This window comes from Cebus imitator, unplaced genomic scaffold, assembly GCF_001604975.1.
Source record: "Cebus imitator isolate Cc_AM_T3 unplaced genomic scaffold, Cebus_imitator-1.0 Scaffold161, whole genome shotgun sequence".
Classification (NCBI taxonomy): domain Eukaryota; kingdom Metazoa; phylum Chordata; class Mammalia; order Primates; family Cebidae; genus Cebus; species Cebus imitator.
In genome coordinates this window covers 2208658-2230245 of record NW_016107476.1, presented here as the reverse complement: position 1 = coordinate 2230245, position 21588 = coordinate 2208658, and the positions used below count along the sequence as shown (strand labels likewise).

General features: G+C 37.3%; 1 protein-coding gene across 1 annotated transcript in view; it reads left to right on the top strand.

Annotated features, from left to right (window-relative positions):
• The window catches only part of TRUB1 (TruB pseudouridine synthase family member 1), a 46191-nt gene that overhangs the window by 9524 nt on the left and 15079 nt on the right, over positions 1 to 21588 (top strand). The window contains exons 3-4 of the mRNA XM_017543811.2: positions 3466 to 3521; positions 13999 to 14080. Coding sequence (XP_017399300.1) covers positions 3466 to 3521; positions 13999 to 14080 — 138 coding nt within the window. The remainder of the gene's footprint in view (positions 1 to 3465; positions 3522 to 13998; positions 14081 to 21588) is intronic.

Sequence of the window (21588 nt, the reverse complement as noted above, 5' to 3'; positions counted from 1 at the left end):
GCAATCTTAGCTCACCGCAACCTCTGCCTCCTGGGTTTAAGCGATTCTCCTGCCTCAGCCTCCCGAGTAGCTGGGATTACAGGCATGCACCACCATGCCCAGCTAATTTTTGTATTCTTAGTAGAGATAGGGTTTCTCCATGTTGGTCAGGCTGGTCTTGAACTCCTGACCTCAGGTGATCTGCCTGCCTCTGCCTCTCAAAGTGCTGGGATTACAGGTGTGAGCCACCACACCTGGCCTGTCTATGCAGATTATTTTTTAAGTTGAGCTCCACTTCACTGTATGTACTTATATATCCATTTTTTAACTTAACATTGTAACATAAACATTGTTCATGTTGATAGACTCTTTGTAAACCTTATTTTTAATGGTTATGAAATGTTCTATCATATGGCTAAAATACAATTTATTAACCATTTCCCTATTTGAGGTCACTGTGGCTATTACCAGAGTTTTGTCAGAACTGAATTTGTTAGGGATATCTTTATAGATATAACTTTTTGTTTGTTTATTTTTTGTTTTTACCCACACATCTGTATCAGCCAGGTATTTCGGATTCTTAAAATAGATTCCTACAATTGGAAAGATACAGGTCTTGTAAGATGACCCTACAGGGCGTTAATCGAATTATATAAAAAGCAGTAGAAACTTCCAGTTGCAGAAAACTGGAAATACATGTATATAATCCACGCCTGTCCTAGAGGGACTCTCCTCATAAACAAATTCTATCTTTTTGATTTGAGAATAGGATACTAGGACATTAGATTAAGTTTGGAGACACTGAATTGTTTTTGTATATGTGTTTTTTTTAAACAGAGATAACATTTGTGCGAGCACAGAAAATTTGGGAGATAGAGTAGTAATTGTGAGACTGTGCATGGAAAACCCTGTTATTCATCCATTCTCTAAAGTCTCCACACCTTTTCAAACGTGGTGCCTTTGCTCATACTTTTCTTTTGTAAGGGGCTCATCTCTCTCAGTGCCTTTCGTTGCAGAAGTCCTACTAACCTTTCCAGGTTCAGCTGAAATGCCATTTCCTGCCTTTGAAGCTTGCCTGCTTGCTCTTCTATACTGCTAATTTAAAACTTCATTTTGTCCTCTTAGTTTTTGTTGATACCTGTCTCCCTATTAGATTGTTAAATCACAGCTGGAGCCAGGTCTTATTTATTTCTGTACCTACACAATGTGTATTGAATACAATTCTGAATGATTGAAGGGAAAAATGCTAAATAAAAATTCTGTCCAGGGAACTAACCTGTGAATGAAAATCTGCTGGTTGGCTAGGTCCCAAGGCTGGATAATTTTTCTGTATGCCACCACCATATTAGTCTTTCTAAAATTCTGGTTTCACTAATCACCTAACTGCAATGGCCCTTGATTATTCTTAGGTATAAAATGAGAGGATTAAGCTGGGTAACTCTAAGATGCCTTCTTTTAAATTTTATCCTTCTGGGTCACTAAACTAGCTCAGAAACCATCATGAGTTCAGGATTTCAACCATGTTAAAGTCAAACATCTCAGCCTGCTTCTAAGACACACTATGTTTGGTCTATAAACTCACTGTTCTCATCCTTGTATCTGAGAGTTTGTGCAATTTATTTCTTTTTTAGAACATGCTTCTCTTCTCTGTTGTGTTCCTATACATCCTTCAGAGGCCTAACACAAACTCTGAAATGCTTGAATGAAGCATTCTCTGGCCTCTTTAGCCATTTACAATGCCCCCACCTTTGCCCTGCTATGGCAGCTGTTCTATCTCTGTTCATTTTGACACTTAATCATATACTATCTTATTGTAATTTAGCATTGTCCACTCATTAGGCAACATTTCTTGAGCACTGTGATTTCTGTTTTCTGTATTTTATTTTCCCAATGAGATTATAAGCTTTTTCAAAGTTAGGAAATGTGTCACAAGCTTGTTTTTCCATTAGAAGTATTCCTCTTGGGATTATGTGCATAGCAGTTATTCAAAAAAATATTTATTGGGGATTTATTTGAATGGAATCAAATTGCATTGAATTTTTGCTGTTTGCCTCATCAGCAGCAGCATCTACTGCTAAAAGTTCTGTCATTTGAAGAGTATTGTGCTCTCCAGAGGCTACTGAGGGTAGACTGTTTTTTACCTTAGTCCTTGGACTATGTGACTTAGAGGGATTAAGACAGATGAGTGTCATAGAAGTTTTCAGGAGGTTGAAATAGACTATGAATGAGTTGGGGCTTGAGCTGGACTTCAATGCTGTAACCACTGGGACCCTACTAAGAATTGTTTTGGGGCTTTGTAATGTGAAAAATAGGGTTTCAGAAATGGTTATGAAGTGGTATGAATTGAGAGAGGAAGGGACAGGTTGTAGAACAGTCAGATTTGCAGTGATGTAGGCTGGCAGTGAGAAGAAAGCCTAGATGAGTTAAGGTGGCAGAGGGAATGGAAAGGAAGGGGGTCTGCTCTTAGACCATTTGGCTTGAATAATCTGAACTCTACCATGTACTGGTTGTGAGATGCTGGGCAAAGTTCTTAAGTCTCTTATTCCTCAGTTCCCTCATATGTCAATAGGAGTAATTATACTACCTTTTAAAGTTGTTATGAGGATTAAATGGGATAATAAAGGCGAGCATTTAGAGTAGAATCTGATACATGGTAAACTCACTGAATGATATTTGCCATAAATATTGAAGATAATGTTTCCAGTTTGCCAATCTGTACTCCTTATTTGCTCTTATAATTCTGAATTGTGGTGGTTATATTGTGTTCTTATGCACAGTTGTATCTGTTGATGACAAATGCTTCAATTCTTAAAAAAATTTGCCTTCGTACAAAAAGAGAAGTGACTAAATCCTCTCACCCTCACCTGGTGAAATGTGTTGTCCTATGAATAATGTTTGAAATGTAAGAGAAAGGTCGGCCATTGTTGTACTTTTGTATTTGGTCTCTGTTAAAATACATTCTTCAGCCTTCATTTTACCTTGTATCCTTTGTGTTAGACTGATTTGTTATGTTTCTCTCTTCTTGATTGTATACTGCTGGGTGCTAATCATCTTTAAATGGTTCATTAGCTATGATAATGGCTTTTGCTTTGTTTAATAATGAATTCTGTCAAAAGACCTCATCATACCCACTTGAACATGGTTAATTGTGCCATGTGTTTTTCACTGGTGCCCGTATAAAATTCCAGTGCATCCTTTGAAATTGTTGTAAAGCTTCATTATCTAATTGGCTGGGCTGAGGTTTCCACTGAGTTTAATACTTTGAGAATGAGGAGAACGGTCTTCTCTCATCCCTTCTTCAGAATCTCTTAGTTGCATGACGGGTTCAAATGTTTGGAGTAATAAGAACCCTCAGAATTTGCAAAATGTTTGCTCATTCCAACTTCACATTACCTAAGCTGGGAAATTATGACTAAAATATGTAGCCATTTAAAAAACCTAGTTTTCAGAACAGAGTGTCATAATATTTCTTTCTTTGATTTGTAGTGGTTGGAATTGGAAGGGGAACAAAAATGCTGACCAGTATGTTGTCAGGGTCCAAGGTAAGAATACTGGAATAGTTCTATTTTTCTTTAATCTTATTAATGACCTACATATGTTGGATTTTTATCAAATAAAAAATAAACAAACTGAGTAAACTGCATGAATATCATTCCTGAGTATTAATCTTGTCTATAAACATATCTGAGATTCAAAATACTGAGACTGAAAATTGGAAATTTTGCATTGAAAAACCAATTAGACTTAAAGAAACAATGCTACAGTATTCATCATTTAACAAAATTATGTTTAGACTTTTAAAATACCATATTTCTTAGATGATCTGGCCTTAGAGGTCATAAACTCTCTCTAGTGGAAGATTTTTTTAAACCTTGGAATTTTTATAGAAACAATACCATTTTGTAAACCATGCCCTTTTCAGCAAAAACACGCTTTGTTCAATGGTTATAAAATGTTTATTAAAGAAAAGAGTAGGGCCTCTTTAAGATGATAAAATATGTTTATCTGTGAGAGTACCCTTGAATAGATCCAAAAGCACGTTTCCAGACACTTGATAGAAGAGAGAAGCGGTTATTTGGAGGCAGGAAAGGCTGGAAAGCTGTGAACTGCTGGTAGAAGGGGTCTTTTCCATCTGTATCCTAATGAGTAATTAGGTCCTGGTTATAAGTGCTGGCACTAAGCGCCAATGAAGATGCACGTGGAAGGAAGATTAATATGCCAAGAGGTAATAAAAAATTTCATCAAGTTCCTGGACTAACCTTTTTGTTTTAAAATTCTTGCTCTAAATGTGATATAAATCGTTGATAAAATTATTTTGTCTAAATTGTTTCTTTAAAAAAGTATGTAGTCTAAGACTATTTAAAACAATTTCCAGTTCATTGCAGACTGATTGATGACTTTTGTAAAATGTAATTAAAATGTTGTGGCAATGTAAAATTGCTAAATAAGTTTCTATGCAACCTCATTTTCCAAACTTAATCTCATTATAGATACTGGCCTGTGGAAAACACTTGACATAGCAGTGGTTTAAGTAAACTTTTATTAAAATAAAAGCCCTGGCCAAGTGCGGTGGCTCATTCCTGTAATCCTAGCACTTTGGAAGGCTGAGGCGGGCAGCTTACTTGAGGTCAGGAGTTCAAGACCAGCCTGGCCAACATGGTGAAACCTTTCTCTACTACAAATACAAAAAAAAAAAATTGGCAGGCGTGGTGATATATGCCTTTAATACCAGCTGCTCTGGAGGCTGAGGCAGGAGAATCGCTTGAACCCAGGAGGTGAAGGTTGCACTGAGCCAAGATCACACCACTGCACTCCAGCATGGGTTATAGAGGGACACTCCATCTCAATAAATAAGTAACAAGATAGATAGGTAGGTAGGTAGATAGATAGATAATAAGATAGATGGGTAGGTAGATAGATAGATAATATAGATAAGTAGATTGATTGATTGATTGATTTTAAAAAGCTCTGGAGAACGTATTATATGTGATATCCCATTTTGCTTATCAACTGGCATGGCATAAATATCTGTGCCATTCAGTTGGAAGGAATCTTAGTGCCTCTGATAAATGAAAAACTTCAATGTGGCTTGCTCTGTAATCTTCAAAATGTTGGTATTGAAAAATTACTTCGAAATGTTGGTGTTGAAAAATTACAGAGTGTAAAAATTGCATTAGAATGAAGGAGTTTGACAGTTTCTCAGTGAATTTGTACATTGTGCTTAAATACTGACACACAGAGCTTGGAATTTGTTTCTGATAGTGGTTTTTGCCAGTTGTTTAATATTTGTGAACTCTAAAAGAACAATGTTTACTTTAATATGGGATTATGGATGATTTTTATTTTTTTCACATTATTTGGTGAAATCTTTACAATAAACAAATCACTTTTATGTTAATATAAAAAAGATATGTTTACATTAAGGAATTTGTTTGGGTTTTTTTCCCTAGATAAAATATGTTGAGTTCATTGAGATATTCTTTGTTCACCCCTCCTCCCCAAACCACAAACACAGCACATTACATATTATTGAAAGATTTTACTTGTAAATTCCAGACGTATTTTCAGAAATATTATGACTGAAAATGTAAATTCATCGTTGACTCTGGTGTAAATTTTGTCACAGCCCATTTTGCTGTTCAGCTACGAAACCTGAATGTCTCACCATGAAATCACTGATCCTCAGGTGACTGTAACATAAATAGAATACAACAGGCACATTTTGTTATAGAAACCTAGTTCTTAGGTATTTCATATTTCAAAAATAGGCATCATTGTCTTGTTAGCTACTTATATTTCTTATCCTTTTAATTTTATGTACATGTTAAAAGAACTAAATCATTAAGAGTTTAATGTTTAAGTGTTTTTTTAAATAAAAAGTAGTTTAAACTGTTAATACATATTTTTGTTAGTTTTTTTAAAAAGCACTAGAAGGAATCTTAGATATCTTGTTATCTAGTGACTTTCAAAATTTTTTTGACAAAGACCCATAGTAAGAGACTTATTTTATGTCATGACCCTATAGACACATACATTTATGAAAAGGCAACATTTTATCAAACAACTTTGTGTTAGTCTGTGTTGCTGTAAAGGAATGGTCGAGGCTGGGTAATTTGTAAAGAAAAGAGGTTTATTTGGCTCATGGTTCTGTAGTCTATATAAGAAATACGGTGCTGGTATCTGCTTCTGGTGAGGGCCTCAGGAAGCTTACAGTTGTGGCCATGTCACATGGTGAGAGAGGGAGTGAGAGAGAGAGAGGCAGAGGTGCCAGCCTCTTTTAAACAGCCAGATCTCTCATGAACTCATTACTGCAGGGAGGACACCAAGCCATTCATGAGGGATCTGCCTTCATAACCCAGAAAATTCCCACTATGCCCCACCTACAACACTGGGGATTACATTTCAACATGAGATTTGGAGGGGACAGACACCCAAACTTTATCCAACTCTACCCCTGTATATGATGTATTCTTGGTATTTTTCCTTTTATTTCATTTAATAAAAAAAATGGTGACTGCAGCCTCCTAACTTGGCCCAGATCTAATGTCCACTTTTTCTTCACTTCCTCTTTGGCAGATGAATTTTTATTTGCATCACAGTGCAACTAGAAAGATTAGACTTTGGTATGTGTAGGATGGAGTTACATGAAGAAATATTTAGTTCTAGGATGGCAGATATTCAGTGTTCTTGTTACAGCCATGTTATAGTACACTCTTCTCTCCCTAGCCAGGCCTAATTGGCGATATTGCTAATTGAACATGGCCTGACATTTCTTCTTGCTGAATCAAGAAACATCCTTAGAATATTTTTCAACATAGTGCTATTTCATACAACTACTGTCACTTACCAGGTGAAATTCTGACCTTTTTGTTTGAGAAAGAGTGTTGCACTGCCACCTGGGTTAGAGTGCAGTGGCACAATCTTGGCTCACTGCAACTACCTCCTGGGTTCAAGTGATTCTCCTGCCTCAGCCTCCCAAGTAGTTGAGATTACAGTGCCCATCACCATGCCCAGCCAATTTTTTGTATTTTTATAGAGATGGGGTTTCACCATGTTGGCCAGGCTGGTCTTGAACTCCTGACCTCGTGATTCGCCTCCCTCGGCCTCCCAGAGTGTTGAGATTACAGGTGTGAACCACTGTGCCCAGCCAATACCGGTGTTTTAAATAAAATCTTTAGGCCATCATATTATTTTGTTTCCATCTATGAAGACTAGACACTAATCAGACCACCCAAATCATTTCTTGCATTTCCTCCCATTCAGATCAGGGTAAGAGTTAAGAAAAGAGCCACTATCCTGTATTCCTCATTGTCTTCCTCTCCTCCCTTGGAGTGAGCTTTGTTCTGCCATTGATCATGTTTATCAAGCCTTTTTTTTTGTTTGTTTGTTTTCCACTGCCTGCTCATTTAGGATTATGTGTATAATGTGTATGAAAAGCATGTGAGCTTTTTGTACAGTGCCTTGTGTACAGAAATTGCTCATTAAGTACTGTTACTACTGTTCCCAAGTATTTCATCTATCCCCAAATCTCTCTTTCAATGTTGGAGCTTTCTAGCCACATGTTCTGTAGACACCTGAAATTAATTTTACTCAGACAAGTTCTCTTGGAACTCTTGAATAGAGTTAACTTCAATTTTTTTTCATTGCTATCTGTGATTGCTGGTGATGTAGGCAAAATATTGCACTCATCAGAAAAAGAAAGCATTCCAGTTCTTTAAGGGAGAGACAAACTTTCCTTAGATATTAAAGTCAGAAATAACTTCCTGACAATAATGGATATTAAATGACAGATAGATGGTCATTTTCAAAAATAGCTTTACAACAGATGCAGAAATGGAGCTACATAAAATACAGCTTAGGTTAAATGATTCTGAGAGGTTAGGCTGATGTGTTCCTTTGGCCTAAGTTGATCTAATTATAAAATGTAGCTTACCTAGAGTATAAAATGTAGCTTACCTAGAGTATAAAATGTAGCTTACCTAGAGGAGGGCAATAGTCTCGTTCCTGCTTTCCCTAAATTACACTTTCTTTGAGGCAGTCATTCAGCAAAAGCTGGATAGCAGATGTTGTGCTTTGAAGGAACAGATTTTGATGAGGTTTTGAGGTTTTGGAGTGCTATCTCTTTTTTTTTTTTGAAATGGAGTTTCGCTCTTGTTGCCCAGGGTGGAGTATGATGGTGCGATCTGGGCTCACCACAACCTCTGCTTCCAGGGTTCAAACAATTCTCCTGGCTCAGCCTCCCAAGTAGCTGGAATTACAGGCATGCGCCACCACGCCTGAATAAATTTGTATTTTTAGTAGAGTCGGGGGTTTCTCCATGTTGGTAAGGCTGGTCTTGAACTCCTGACCTCGGGTGATCTGCCTGCCTCAGTCATGAGCCACCGCACCTGGCTTGGAGTGCTATCTTTATTAGTTTTCTATATTGTTGATCAAAGTTGGTTACTTTATAAATGCTTTAGAAACCAGATGGAAAGGTTATGAAAACCTGAAGAATCTAACTAGCATGTCCAAATATAAAGATACCTCCATATTTCTGTGCAGGTAAACCATAGTGGCACCTTCAGGCAAAGCCAGCATTTCCTTAGAAGGCAACTTTGTATCTCCCTCCAATGATTAAGCAAGTGTTATCATTGGAGTGAATAAAGTATCTCCTTGGTGTGGTCAAAGGATAGTAACTTTCCCCAAGAACACAGTAACATTTTTAGGTTAACTAGTTATGAGAACTCAAAAGCATGACTTGAAGAATGCTCCTGTGAAACTTAGCCAACTGTTTAAGATTTCAGCATTTCTAATCAGTTTTCTCCAGAGGCTAATCCAGTTTGTACCTTTTCTGTATACTCTATTAATATTCATATATTTCATAAATACTGTATTGAAAATTTGGAGGGCATATACTTAGGAACTATAAAGAACTGTTTCTTCTCTCCTTTTTTTTTTTTTTTTTTTTTTTTTTTTTTTTTTTTTTTTTTTTTTNTTTTTTTTTTTTTTTTTTTTTTTTTTTTTTTTTTTTTTTTGAGATAGAGTTTCGCTCTGTAGCCAAGGCTGGAATGCAGTGGTGTGATCTCGGCTCACTGCAACCTCCGCCTCCCGGGTCCTGGTTCAAGCAATTCTCCTACCTCAGTCTTCCACGTACCTGGGATTACAGGCACAAGCTAATTTTTGTGTTTTTTGTGTCTAGCTAATTTTTGTGTTTTTTAGTAGAGACGGGTTTCACCATTTTGGCCAGTCTGGTCTTGAACTCCTGACCTCATGATCCGCCCGCCTCAGCCTCCCAAAGTGCCAGGATTACAGACATGAGCCACCGCACCTGGCCAGAACTATTCCTTCTTAATTAATGCATTCAAAGCCACATGTTTTTTGTTTGATAGTTTTTTTTTAAAAGTATTCTTTCACATCCTCAGTAATATCCCTCTTTCGTTTGTGAAGTTTTAAATCACAAGCTTTCAAATTCACACCTCAGTTGAGATCCAAGGAAATGATTGTGTATACTTTCTGTAATAGAAATATTTTTCTTTCTCTTAAACAGTACAGAAGCTGATTTGTTGCCAGAGATGTCTAGCTAATATCTGCTGTGGGGTTCAGGGAGCTTGAAGATAAGTAAAGTAGAGAGTAGAATAATATCAGTGAGAAACCATGAGTCCCAGAGAGTACACAGATCAGTGGGATGTTCTTCAGGACCTCTCCTTTGTTGCAGTGGAATTACATTGTAATGAATACAGTAGTTGAACTCACAATTCCCAGGTATACATCTTGGAGAATTAACAACTCTGAAGCACAGACTCAGTGTAGAATTTAAGCCAGTGAAAAGAATTATTTTAGACCCCATAAGATAAAATGTTAGGGTTGAATGTATACATCTCCATGTCTTTTTTCTTCTATCTCAGTATGTTTTTGGTGGTGAGACTTTGTTTCAGCTGGAGGCTAACTGTGTGGTTGAATTTTTCTAAGTGGTTTGTGGATAATTGAATAAAATTGAAGGATAATTATTATTAGATGCCAGGACAAGGGAAAGCTAGGAAACAGCTATGATTTCAATAATCAGTTCACAGGGTGTGGTCTAAGGACTCCTGAGGTTCTTTCAGGGAGTCTGTTGAAATGGAAACTATTTTCATAGTTTTCCTTTTTTAACTGGCAATCCCACAAATACACAGTAGAGTTTTTCAAAGGTTACTAGATGTGCAATGACCTCATTGCTCTGATGGCTAGTGGAAGTTTTAAACATTTTTCAGCTTTAATTTCTAATACGGTAAATCTAGGCAGATATAACCTGTTTTTAAAAAATGTGTGCCAGGATTTCTCAATAAGTTTTAAGTGTATGTAGGGGTTCTGAAAACAGAATGTTTGAGAACATCTTGATTTGATTTGAGAATGTTGATTTCGATATTGTCTTTCCTAAAAAGAATCCAGCACAATTGCAGACCCTGGAATGGGTTGAGACTTAGCAGATAAAATCTCGATGAACAAAACTATGGTGAAATGTGAAGAATTGCACATATAGGCACTTCTCTAGCGTGTGTATAATTCTGTCAGCTACTTTTTATTAAGATGCCACTGTTTCTCTCTAGTAGAGAATACAATAGAACAGCAATGGGAAATTCTAGCTAAGAGTTCATACTTCGAGAAAATAAGGATCAATAAAACATACTTGGAAAACAGTGAGTATCTCCATAGGTCATCTTGTGCTAAGCAGTGTAATATGAGAGCTCAGTGAGATAAACCAGACGTGTCTGTTGTTGCCGTTATACCCAGTCCCCTCTGCAGTAGTTGTCTTTACTGAAGTCTTCCTGTTACACTGTAACCTCTTAGAGGGAGAGGACTCTATGTATGTATTGTATCCTTCCCTAGCACTTAGGAGAATACTTTGGAGATTCATAGTACTTAAGAGGCATGATTGAATTTGTGGATTTGATATAGGCCTTCCTTCTTTTTATGCATGGAATTTGTATCAAGCACCTACTCTTAGTCATGCTGTGAAGGTGGGTAATTGGAAGTTGGGATGAATTAAGGGGTGGCTTTGAAAGATGAATAAGGTTTGATCCTTAGAGAAGAGAGGGAGTTCAAGGCCAGGGAAGTGGTATGTGCCCAAGTGCACAGGACACCAAGAGTCCAGAGACTAGAATGGGCATTGCATACTTGGGAAACATGTTAAGGTTCCTAGTTCAGACTTGCTGAGGAAGAGCAAGATAGTGCAGATACTACATTCAAGGCGCAATGTGCAAGATTGCACTGTGGTTTTCTTATGCAACTAAACAGACTCTAAAGGTAAAAAAATCATAAAGCATTTTGATGCTTTGCTTTCCTTATGGAAGCTCATTGTAACCAGATGAGTCACTCTAACCACTGTTACTGTGTGAATCATCCTATATCTTCTTTCTTAGAAAATAAAAATGATGGTAATATTGTTATTTACCAGGGCTAGATATTGTTGCTGTAAACGTTTGCTTCTTATGAGGCATTGTTATTCTCCACATTTTAAGATAGGAAATTAAGCCCCAGCAGGAAAGACTAACTTGATCTGCTTCATCAGTTGTGGTGGAATCAGAATTCGAACCCAGCCAGTTGACTCTGAGGCTGTGCTGTTACCATTGTTGTACTTCTCCCTGTGGTATGCTTCATCAAGGTGGATTGTCTCAAAATAGAGAGGCAGGAGTGGGTGTCTCGTGTGATGAGACTATGTTTAGTTACAAAAAACTAATTTTTGTCGATACCTATGAAACTTTTAAAGAATTAATTCAAATGCCAGTGGAATATTTCCTCCTGTATTATATTTATCTTAACAAAAATCTGAGCTATATAATATTAAGGTGATTTCACCAAAGGCCCTTAAGCTGTCATAAAATGTCTGCATATTTTTGAGATTTTGAACTTTTAATATTTTTCTCATTTTTGTCTTGGGTCCCTTCACTAGGATAATAAGTTTGTCATCAGTAAGCTTATATTTCTGCAGAGTACTTTGAGCTTTCTTTTATAAAAGCTCTCACATAAATACAGATTATATTCAGTGGGAAAGATAGTTCTTACACTTTTTTTCACTACTTCATGTGATGCCCCAAATAGAATTTGCATTTGACCAACAGAGAGTAGTGAAAAGAATATGTACTACAAGTGTGTCCTAAGATGAGAAATAAGACAGTCCTCACTTAACTAAGAATGATCTTATTCTTCAGTTGTGAATAAAGATCAATTCATAGAAATGATTCTTGTTCCTGAGATCTTAAATAGTAATTTATCTTTATTAAGAAAATACATGGCCGGGTATGGTGACTCACGCCTGTAATCCCAGCACTTTGGGAGGCTGAGGCGGGTAGATCACCTGAGGTCAGAAGTTTGAGACCAGGCTGGCCAACATGGTGAAACCCTGGCTCTACTAAAAATACAAAAAATTAGCCGGACGTGGTGGTGGGCGCCTGTAATCCCAGCTACTCCAAACGCTGAGGCAGGAGAATCGCTTGAACCTGGGAGTTGGAGGTTGCAGTGAGCTGATATTGCACCACTGCACTCTAGCCTCGGCAACAGAGTAGACTCTGTCTCAAAAAAAACAAAAAACAAAACAAAACAAAAAAACACATGTACAGTAATAGTTAAGTGTACTAACTGCTATACTAGTTTTGCTCTTTTTCTACAGATTTAGCTTTTGTTTAAATGCATGGCCTAGTTACTAAGATTTGTCTTGGTATTTCATGTAAGAAGTACTAAGTTGCCTTATTCAAAATTAATTTTAATTGTATGTGTGGGAAAATTATTGAATCTTATGATGGCCACAGGGTCAGGGATATTGTACCATACTCTCTATTCATGGATAGACTTGAAAATTTTTCTTAAACAAACTTCTCAGTATAAAGGTGGTTTGAGAAATTTGTTTACAATAATAATTCTCATAATTATTAAACCATAGTTATCAATAAAATCAAGTTTTTCTTTCTCACATTGGCTTGGGTGAGACGTTTACGAATGTTCTTCAGTACAGGTATTGATCGACTTACGACCTATGCAACTTAACGTCCATTCGACTTTACGACCACAATCGCTAGCCATGACTGCTCTGCGTCTGGCAGCGCAAACGTTGCCCAGCTGGGCGTACAACAGTGCGGACCAGCTTCCGGCAGCACTACCATCTCCGCGTGCACCATTTCAACTGTTATCCCAGACTCGGTACAGCAGTTTGTGTTTTGTGTCTTGGATATTTTTCATCAAACCCCTCCCAATAAACTTCTTACACATTTTGAAGCAATGGACCCAAACATCGAACGATTTGCAAGGATTGAACGGATGGCGCACAATGTATTTTGTCCGTATCGTGAAATTTATGAAGAAAAAAAGAAACATGCAATTCAGACAAAGCTCACCATGTTTATGAAAAAACCAACTCCGGTAACTCCAACTGCTGCCTCAGATGACGACATCAACAATCCGCAGCCAAGCACCAGTGGCCAATAAAATGTTTCATACATGTTTATATATTTTGATATGTTTTGCAATTGGGAAAATGTTTCCTATGGTATTTTTTACACCTGCATTTTGTATTTTTGTATGCACCTGTATTTTGTAATTTTGTATGTTTTGCAAATATTAAACCAGTTGTACTTGTAATGCAGTTTTTTACTTAAACCTGACAAATGTAAAAATAAGAAACAAAATGGTGTAGAGATGATACAAATGGCATAAAATGAAGAAAATTATGATATATAACAATAGTGAAAGAAAATTATGATAAAATATGACTTAAAGATTTTTATAACATCATTTCACAGTACTGTACATATAGCCTACTCAACTTACGACCAAATCGTGTTACGACCGGTCTGTCGGAACCAACCGTGGTCCTAAGCCAAGCACTAGCTGTATACACAATTGCTTCCCACATATCAAAAAAAAAACACACAAAAAAACAGTTGTGTCTGTTATTTTCGCCTTTATTTTGTATTAGGCTGGTAGTATTAGTAAAATTCTGTATAAAGACATGCATAACAGCTTTTCTTTGCCTCATGGCCCATTTTCTCCCTGTTTCCCTTCTTCTAGAGATACATTGCCATTGGAGAACTGGGGAAAGCTACTGATACACTCGATTCTACGGGGAAAGTAACAGAAGAAAAACCTTACGGTACGAAGTTCATCTAATACAGGCCTCCTTTCTAGGATTTAGGGAAAGTTTCTGTGAAGGCAGAATTTTAAAACAAATCTCTTATCTGGTATTACCAGCCATTTTAATTCTCAGTACATTTCTTTGGGCTAAGAAGATTGGAAATTGTTTATCATATTGTTTCACTTGGTATGAGTTTATGAATAAAAATTTTTTTTTTTTTTTTTNTTTTTGAGACGGAGTTTTGCTCTTGTTACCCAGGCTGGAGTGCAATGGCGCGATCTCGGCTCACCGCAACCTCCGCCTCCTGGGTTCAGGCAGTTCTCCTGCCTCAGCCTTTGTGATTGCATCTTTTTCTCTAATGATTTTTTAAGTGTTCAGAATTGTTCTTCCAAGTGACGCCATTGCAAAAGCACTTATAGCTAGGATTTAGGTTATTTTCCCTAGTAAATGAGAAACAAAGCAGAGATACTCTGTTAGATTTTATCAGTGTTGCCATTAAAAAACAAATTACCTGTCAGCTGTTGAAATAAATGTGCCAGGTTTAGTACTTTAAAACTCATCATGTTTTTGTGCTTTTGGACCATGTAAAAAGATGACAGAGGGCAAGCTATTTCTCTGGAAGTAAGGCAGAATTCACTGGGGCCCATCTTAAGTTTCATACTGTTCCTTCTTTCACTCCTCTGAGGAAGTCTAGATAAATGAGATGGTCTCCTAGCAACTCTCACGGTGCTTATGCTGTTTATAATGCAGGAATTGCAGTTTTCTCAGTCAGTTGACCTGCATCATTATGTCACCAATTGTGAATTATTTGTGGACTTTCTGTTTTCTCTGTGTAGTGTTATCTCTTCTTAGTCGTAGACAAGCCAGCATTTGGTTCCCTTATATTTTTGTGTTGATTATCCTTATTACATATTGCCCCACTAGTGAGGCCAACCTTTTTATCATTCATAATAGCTTCATTTATTCTGTTAACATTTATATATATAGCTTAGTATCTTGCTTAAACCAAGCAACGTAATGAGAAGAAAAATTGCTGATTTATTTCAAGCCTTTTCAAAAATAGATGTTGAAATATTCTTGGAATTATCATTATTAGCAAATAATAGCAGCTAATAACCTTCAACTAGAAGACTAAGATTAAAGAGGCATAGGGCAATAAGAGGATGTCAGAGACTTCCAAAGTATACTAAAGTATCTGTAAGTACTTATGTAATTAAGTCTCCTATGTCTCTGACTCCATTTACCAAACCATAATAAGAAGAGTGATTAATATTCAGAATAGTAGTCCTGGGGTAATATAATTTAGGATGGGGGTACCACGTGATGAAAAGTATAAAGAGCACCAGAGTAAGCAAACCTGGTAGTCTGTTATTTTCGCCTTTATTTTGTTTTAGGTATTAATACCTGGTAGTCTGTTATTAACAAACCTGGTAGTCTCTTACTTTCACCTTTATTTTGTAGTAATTTCTAGCTCTGCCCTTATCTAGCTGTGTAAATTTGAAATTTTCTTAGTCTCTTTATTTCAGTTTTTTTCATCTCCAAAATGACAATAATGGTAGCAACTTCAAAGTGTGATTAGGAGGATTAATTGGAGGAGAATGAATTTGGAGGTCTCATAGATAAGTCATGAGGCTCTTAGAGTAGTACAAGCAGAGATGATGGTAACTTGGACCAGGGTGTCAGTGGTAGAGACAGAGTTTTCCTATTAGAAAATTTTCCCATGGTTAGGAAGTAAAATTGGCAAGACTTGATTTTTGGTTGATTGGATAGGATAGTGAGGAAGTTGTTAACCATGACCTAGATTTTGGGGTTTTAAAATTGGTTGCATGATGGTATAGTTCATTAAGTAGAAGATGCTGGAAGGGGACCAGGGTGACAAAAATACTTAAACATATCCTTTCTATCCTTAAGGATTTTAGAATTTTAAAAAGCTCTCTATGCCGTGTTAGGTAATTTGTAACCTTATTTACTTACCTTAAAGAAAGTTCAGTTTGTTAAATCATCTCATTGTAATGATGGAATAAATCATAGAGAAACTATAATTTTTTTCAGGCCTTGAAGAGAAGAGCTTCCTGTGTTTATTGAATAGTATTTGTTGTCCCAGAAAATGAGAGCTCAAATAATTTTGCTAATGGTATGATTTTTCTAAAATAAAAAAAAAATATTTTTTATTTGTTAAAACTGCTATAGCAGGTACCAAGGGAAAGATAGATAAATGTAAGACCTAACCTGTGTCCTTAAGGAACTTACTGTCTAATGGAGAACTTTGACCAATATTCTCAACCTTCTGTGACCTATGACCAATATTTTATAATGCCTTTTTTACTATCCAGAAATAAATTCAATGATACTTGAATCTACTTTTCCTCAGTCCAGGCCTGAGGAAGCTATACTGTCTGTGAGTGAACAGGTGTCTCAGGAAATCCATCAAAGCCTCAAGAATATGGGCCTTGCTGCTCTAAGCAGTGACAATGCAACATCTCTGATGGGACAGCTACAGAACATTGCCAAGAAGGAGAACTGTGTCCGCAGTGTCATTGATCAGCGGATCCATTTGTTTCTCAAATGCTGTTTGGTTCTTGGTGTGGAGCGGTCTCTGTTAGACCTCCCTGGAGGCTTTACTCTTATTGAAGCAGAACTGGCAGAACTGGGCCAAAAGTTTATCAACTTGAAACATCACAATCAGGAGGTGTTTGGCCCCTACTACACTGAGATCCTCAAAACTCTCATCTCCCCACCCCAGGCACTGGAAACAAAAGTGGAGTCTGTCTGATAGTGTGGGCTCAGAGCCCTGGTATCTTGGATCCAAGAGGCCCATCATCTTCGTAGGGTAGCATCACCAATGACCAGCAGACAGTGAGGTTCTATCCCAGCCCTTGCAGCTAGTACACCAAGGCTGTAGGGATCAAGCATGTAAACACCAACTGGCCCAAAACCATTCGCTAATAAACTTCTGAAGTGTAAAAAATCTTCCATTTTTCCTGTGCTGCAGCTGAGGCCAAGCCCTGTGACTTCAGCCTTCAGCTAGCTGAGAAGCCATCAAGCCCTCAGTTTTCCCCTCTCTGGCTATGTGTACCTTTCAACATACAGAGCTGAGCAGCCAAGACACCCAGGTGCTATTATTTTCTTTAAGGGTAAAGCGTTACTCGAGGGGCCCTGAGAACTCGGGAATTATCCAAATTGTGAGTATAAGGGCTTCTTTGGAAGCCTTTGTTTTGTCCAGTTTACCTTAGGAGTGGATGTGGTTTAGGGAAGTGAGCTCAAAAGGTTCCAAAGGATGCAACAAGAAGTCAAGAAATATTAAGAGCCTCAGTTCCCTTAGTTGCATGGTCTGAAGCAGTATGCAAACCTGGGGCTGAATGAAAGTGGATATTAGCATACAAGCAAGCATTCTGTTGAGGACAATTTCAGCGTTCATGGGACCTCTCTCTCAAGTTATCCAGAGTTCAGACTTGGACAGTTAGGTTTGTGACTGACTTGGATCAAATTTATTCCTGGTCCTGTTCTCTAGCCCAGTAAGTCTCCTTTCCCTCATCTCTAACCCTAGAACACCTGGTTCTTCCAGACAGAGGTAATGTGGGCATTCAGGGGTGGAGCAGCCTCCTTCCTTCTGGCTTCTCTGGAAGCCTCCATTCTGGGCAGTTGTAGTTGTAAGCTCTTGTTAGCATTACAAATGAGAGACGTTCTAGGAAGGATCTGGGCTTGTCTCCTGAGATTGTAGAGACTGACTCATCATTTTCAGGCTGATTGCAGCAGATGAGCTCTGCCTAGTGTGGCTGAAATGAGGAAAATGTTCAATTCAGATTTAGAAAATGGCAATTCAGTTATGTGTTTGCAAGGCAAGGTGAAGAAAAACAACGTTCTCATCATTTCAGGTGATGGAAGTTGCCCACTGTTACACACCTAATCTAGGAAGAACAACAGGAGGGGGATTTGAGTTCCATTAGGCCCAGGGTTTCCTTCTAATTGATTTCCTTTTTTAGAGGGTAGATCCTAGGTGGGTGACAGAGCTAGGTCAACACAATGTGACTTTTACTATGACCAGAAAAGTTGGGGGGCCTGGATCATTCACATTTTCCAGTCTTATAACTAGACAGCTTCAGGATGAGGAAGCCCAAGGGGTATGTTTAATAAATGGTGAGGCTTACCCAGTTGGATTCTCTGATTTGCAACTATTTGAATTTTTTAAAAAAATCCATATTTTGGAAGCCTCATTATTTTAGAGGCAAATGGATTCCAGGAAAGAAGATTGTCTGGTTGGTGGGTGCAGACCCTGAACTGATAATAGAACCTTGCTTTGTACTTCACCATTAAAATTGGGAATCATCAATACATTAGAATATTTGAATTTATTTTCTTATTCTTTCTCATGGAAGAGACAGGGATCTTGTCCCTAAACAAGGAAAGATAGCTGCAGTCAATCCTGCCCACTGGTTTGAGGGAATTTTAAAAAATTAATGTATATTCATATTTTAAATTGTGGAAAAAATACACGTAATATGAAAGTTATCATTAGTGACATCGAGTACATTCAGAATGTTGTACAACCATCATGACTGACTGGTTCCAGAACATTTTCATCACCACCAAAGGAAATCCCATTCCAGTAACCAGTCACTGCCCATTTTCCCCTCTCCCTTGCTGCTGGCAACCATTAATCTTTCTGTCTTAATGGGCTTTCTGACTCTGAATTCAGTTTCCTATAGATGGAATAATATATTATGCAGCTTTTTGTGACTGGCTTCTTTCACTCGTTTTTCAAGATTCATTAGTATTCTAGCATGTATTGGTACTTCATTCCTTTTTATGGTTAAATAATATTCTGTCACATGAATATACCACATTTTGCTCATCTACTCATCAGTCAGTGGGTGTTACTTCAGCCCTTAACTAGCCGAGAAGCCAGCAAGCCCTGAGTTTTCCCTTCTCTGGCTATGTGTACCTTTCAACATATATGCTGAGTATTTTGGCTTTTGTAAATAATGCCACAGTGAATACTTGGCATTACTTACAAAACTCATAAGTTTTTGTTTGAACACCTGTCTTCTGTGCTTTTGAATGTCTACCCATATATCCAGGAATAGAATTGCTGAGTTTTATGATAATCTCTGCTTAATTTATTGAGAAACTACGATTTTAAGTTAGTATTTGTATACAGTGTAAGGAACAGGTCCAACTTTATTCTTTTGCATGTGGATATCCAGTTTTCCTAGCATTATTTGTTGAAGAGACTGTCCTTTTCCTATTGAGTGGTCTTGCTCTTTGATTCTTGTCAAAAATTGATTGACCATACATGAAGGGTTTATTTCTGAACTCTATTTTATTCCACTGATCTATATGTTTACCCTTATGCCAGTAACACATTGTTTTGATTACTGTAAGCTTTGTAATGTGTTTGGAAATTAGGAAGTATAAGTTCTCCAACTAGGTTGTATTTCAAGATGACGTGGCTGTCCCCTTCATTTCCATAAGAATTTTAGTATCCATTTGTGTAAAAAAGGAAGTTGGAATTTTTGATAGGGATATATATATGTGCGTGTGCATGTGCACGTGTGCACACACACACACAACACACATATTTTTTTTTTTGAGACAGTCTCACTCTGTTGCCCAGGCTGGATTGCAGTAGCATGATGGCTCACTGCAACTTCTGTCTCCTGAGTTCAAGCAATTCTCCTGCCTCGGCCTCCTGAGTAGCTGGGAGTACAGGTACCCACCACCATGCCCAGCTAATTTTTTTACTTTTAATAGAGATGGGGCTTCACCATGTTGGCCATGCTGATCTCGAACTCCTGACCTCAAGTGATCTGCCTACCTCAGCATTCCAAAGTACTGGGATTACAAGTGTGAGCCACCACACCTGGCCTTGATAGGGATTATATTGAATTTTTAAGTCAATTTGGGGAGTATTGCCATCTTGTCGTCCCATCCATGAACACAGAATGTCTTTTCCTTTTGTTAGGCCTTTAATTTCTTTTAGCAACATTTTATAGTTTTCAGTGTACAAGCCTTGCACTTCCTTGGTTAAATTTATTCATAAGTATTTCATTCATTTGGATGTAATTGTTAATAGAATTGTTTTTCTTAATTTTCTTTTCATATTGTGCGTTGGCAGTGTATAGAAAGAAAACCAATGTGTTTATTGATCTTGTACCCTGCAACTTCACTAAGTTTATTATATCAAATACTCTGTGTGTGTGAATTCTTTAGTGTTTTTTATATATAAGATCATGTCATCTGAGAATAGAAATAGTTTTGGATCTTTTTTTCCCCCAATTTTGATCCCATTTATTTATCTTGCCTAATTCCTCTGGCTAGAACTTCCAGTACAATGTCTAAAGATAGTGATAAAAGCACTTGTCTAATATCGTAATCTTGAAGAGAAAGCTTTCAGTCATTTACCATTGAGTATACAGTTAAGCTGTGGATTTTTCAGAAATACCTTTTATTGTGTTAAGGAAGTTGCCTTCTGTTACTAGTTTGCTCAGGTTTTTTTTGGTCATGAAACAGTATTGAGTTTTTTTGTCTAATTAATTTTGGAGATAGGGCCTTGCTTTGTCACCCAGGCTGGAGTACAGTGGGGTGACCACGGCTTACTGCAGCCTTGACCTCCTGCCCTCAGGTGATCCTCCTGCCTCAGCCTTTTGAGTAGCTGGGACTACAGGTGTGTGCCATCACGCCTGGCTAATTTTTGTATTTTTTGTAGAGATGAGATCTCACTATGTGGCCCAGGCTGGCCTCAAATCTTTGCGTCCAAGAAGTCCTCCCGTCTTGTTTTCCCAGTGTTGGGACTATAGGCATGAGCCACCACACTTGGCCTTGAATTTTCTCAACTGCTTTTTCTGCATTGATTGAGCTGATCATACGCTTTACTTTTTTTATTTTATTAATGACATATTATGTTGTTTGATTTTCTTATTGAATCAACATTGCATTAATGGGATTAGTCCCATTTGATCCTGGTATTTAATCCTTTTTTTTGTTGTTGTTTGTTTTTTATTTAATCCTTTTAATATGCTGTTGGTTTCAGTTTGCTAGTACATTGTTGAGGATTTTTGCATCTGTATTCCTAAGAGATATTGGTCTGTTTTCTTGTGATGTCTTTGTCTGGCTTTGGAATCAGAATAATGCTGGCCTCTTCTATTTTCTTTCTTTTTTTTTTTTTTTTTTTTTTTTTTTTTTTTTTTGGAAGAGTTTGAGAAGGATTGGTGTTAATTTGTTAAACGAGTGGTAGAATTCACCAGTGAAGGCATGTAGTACTGGACTTTGTTGGGCAGTTTTGATTATCAAACTCTTTACTTGTTATAAACCTATTTATTTAGATTCTCTTTTTCTTCCTGAATCCATTTTGGTAATTGATATTCCTAGGACTTTGTCCATTTTATCTAGGTTATCTAAATTTTACATATGACTGTTCATAGTATACTCTTATAATCCTTTTTGTTTATGTAAAGTTGGCAGTAATTTCCCCACTTTTATTTCTGATTTTAATCATGTATATCTTCTCTCTCTCTCTCTCTTTTTTT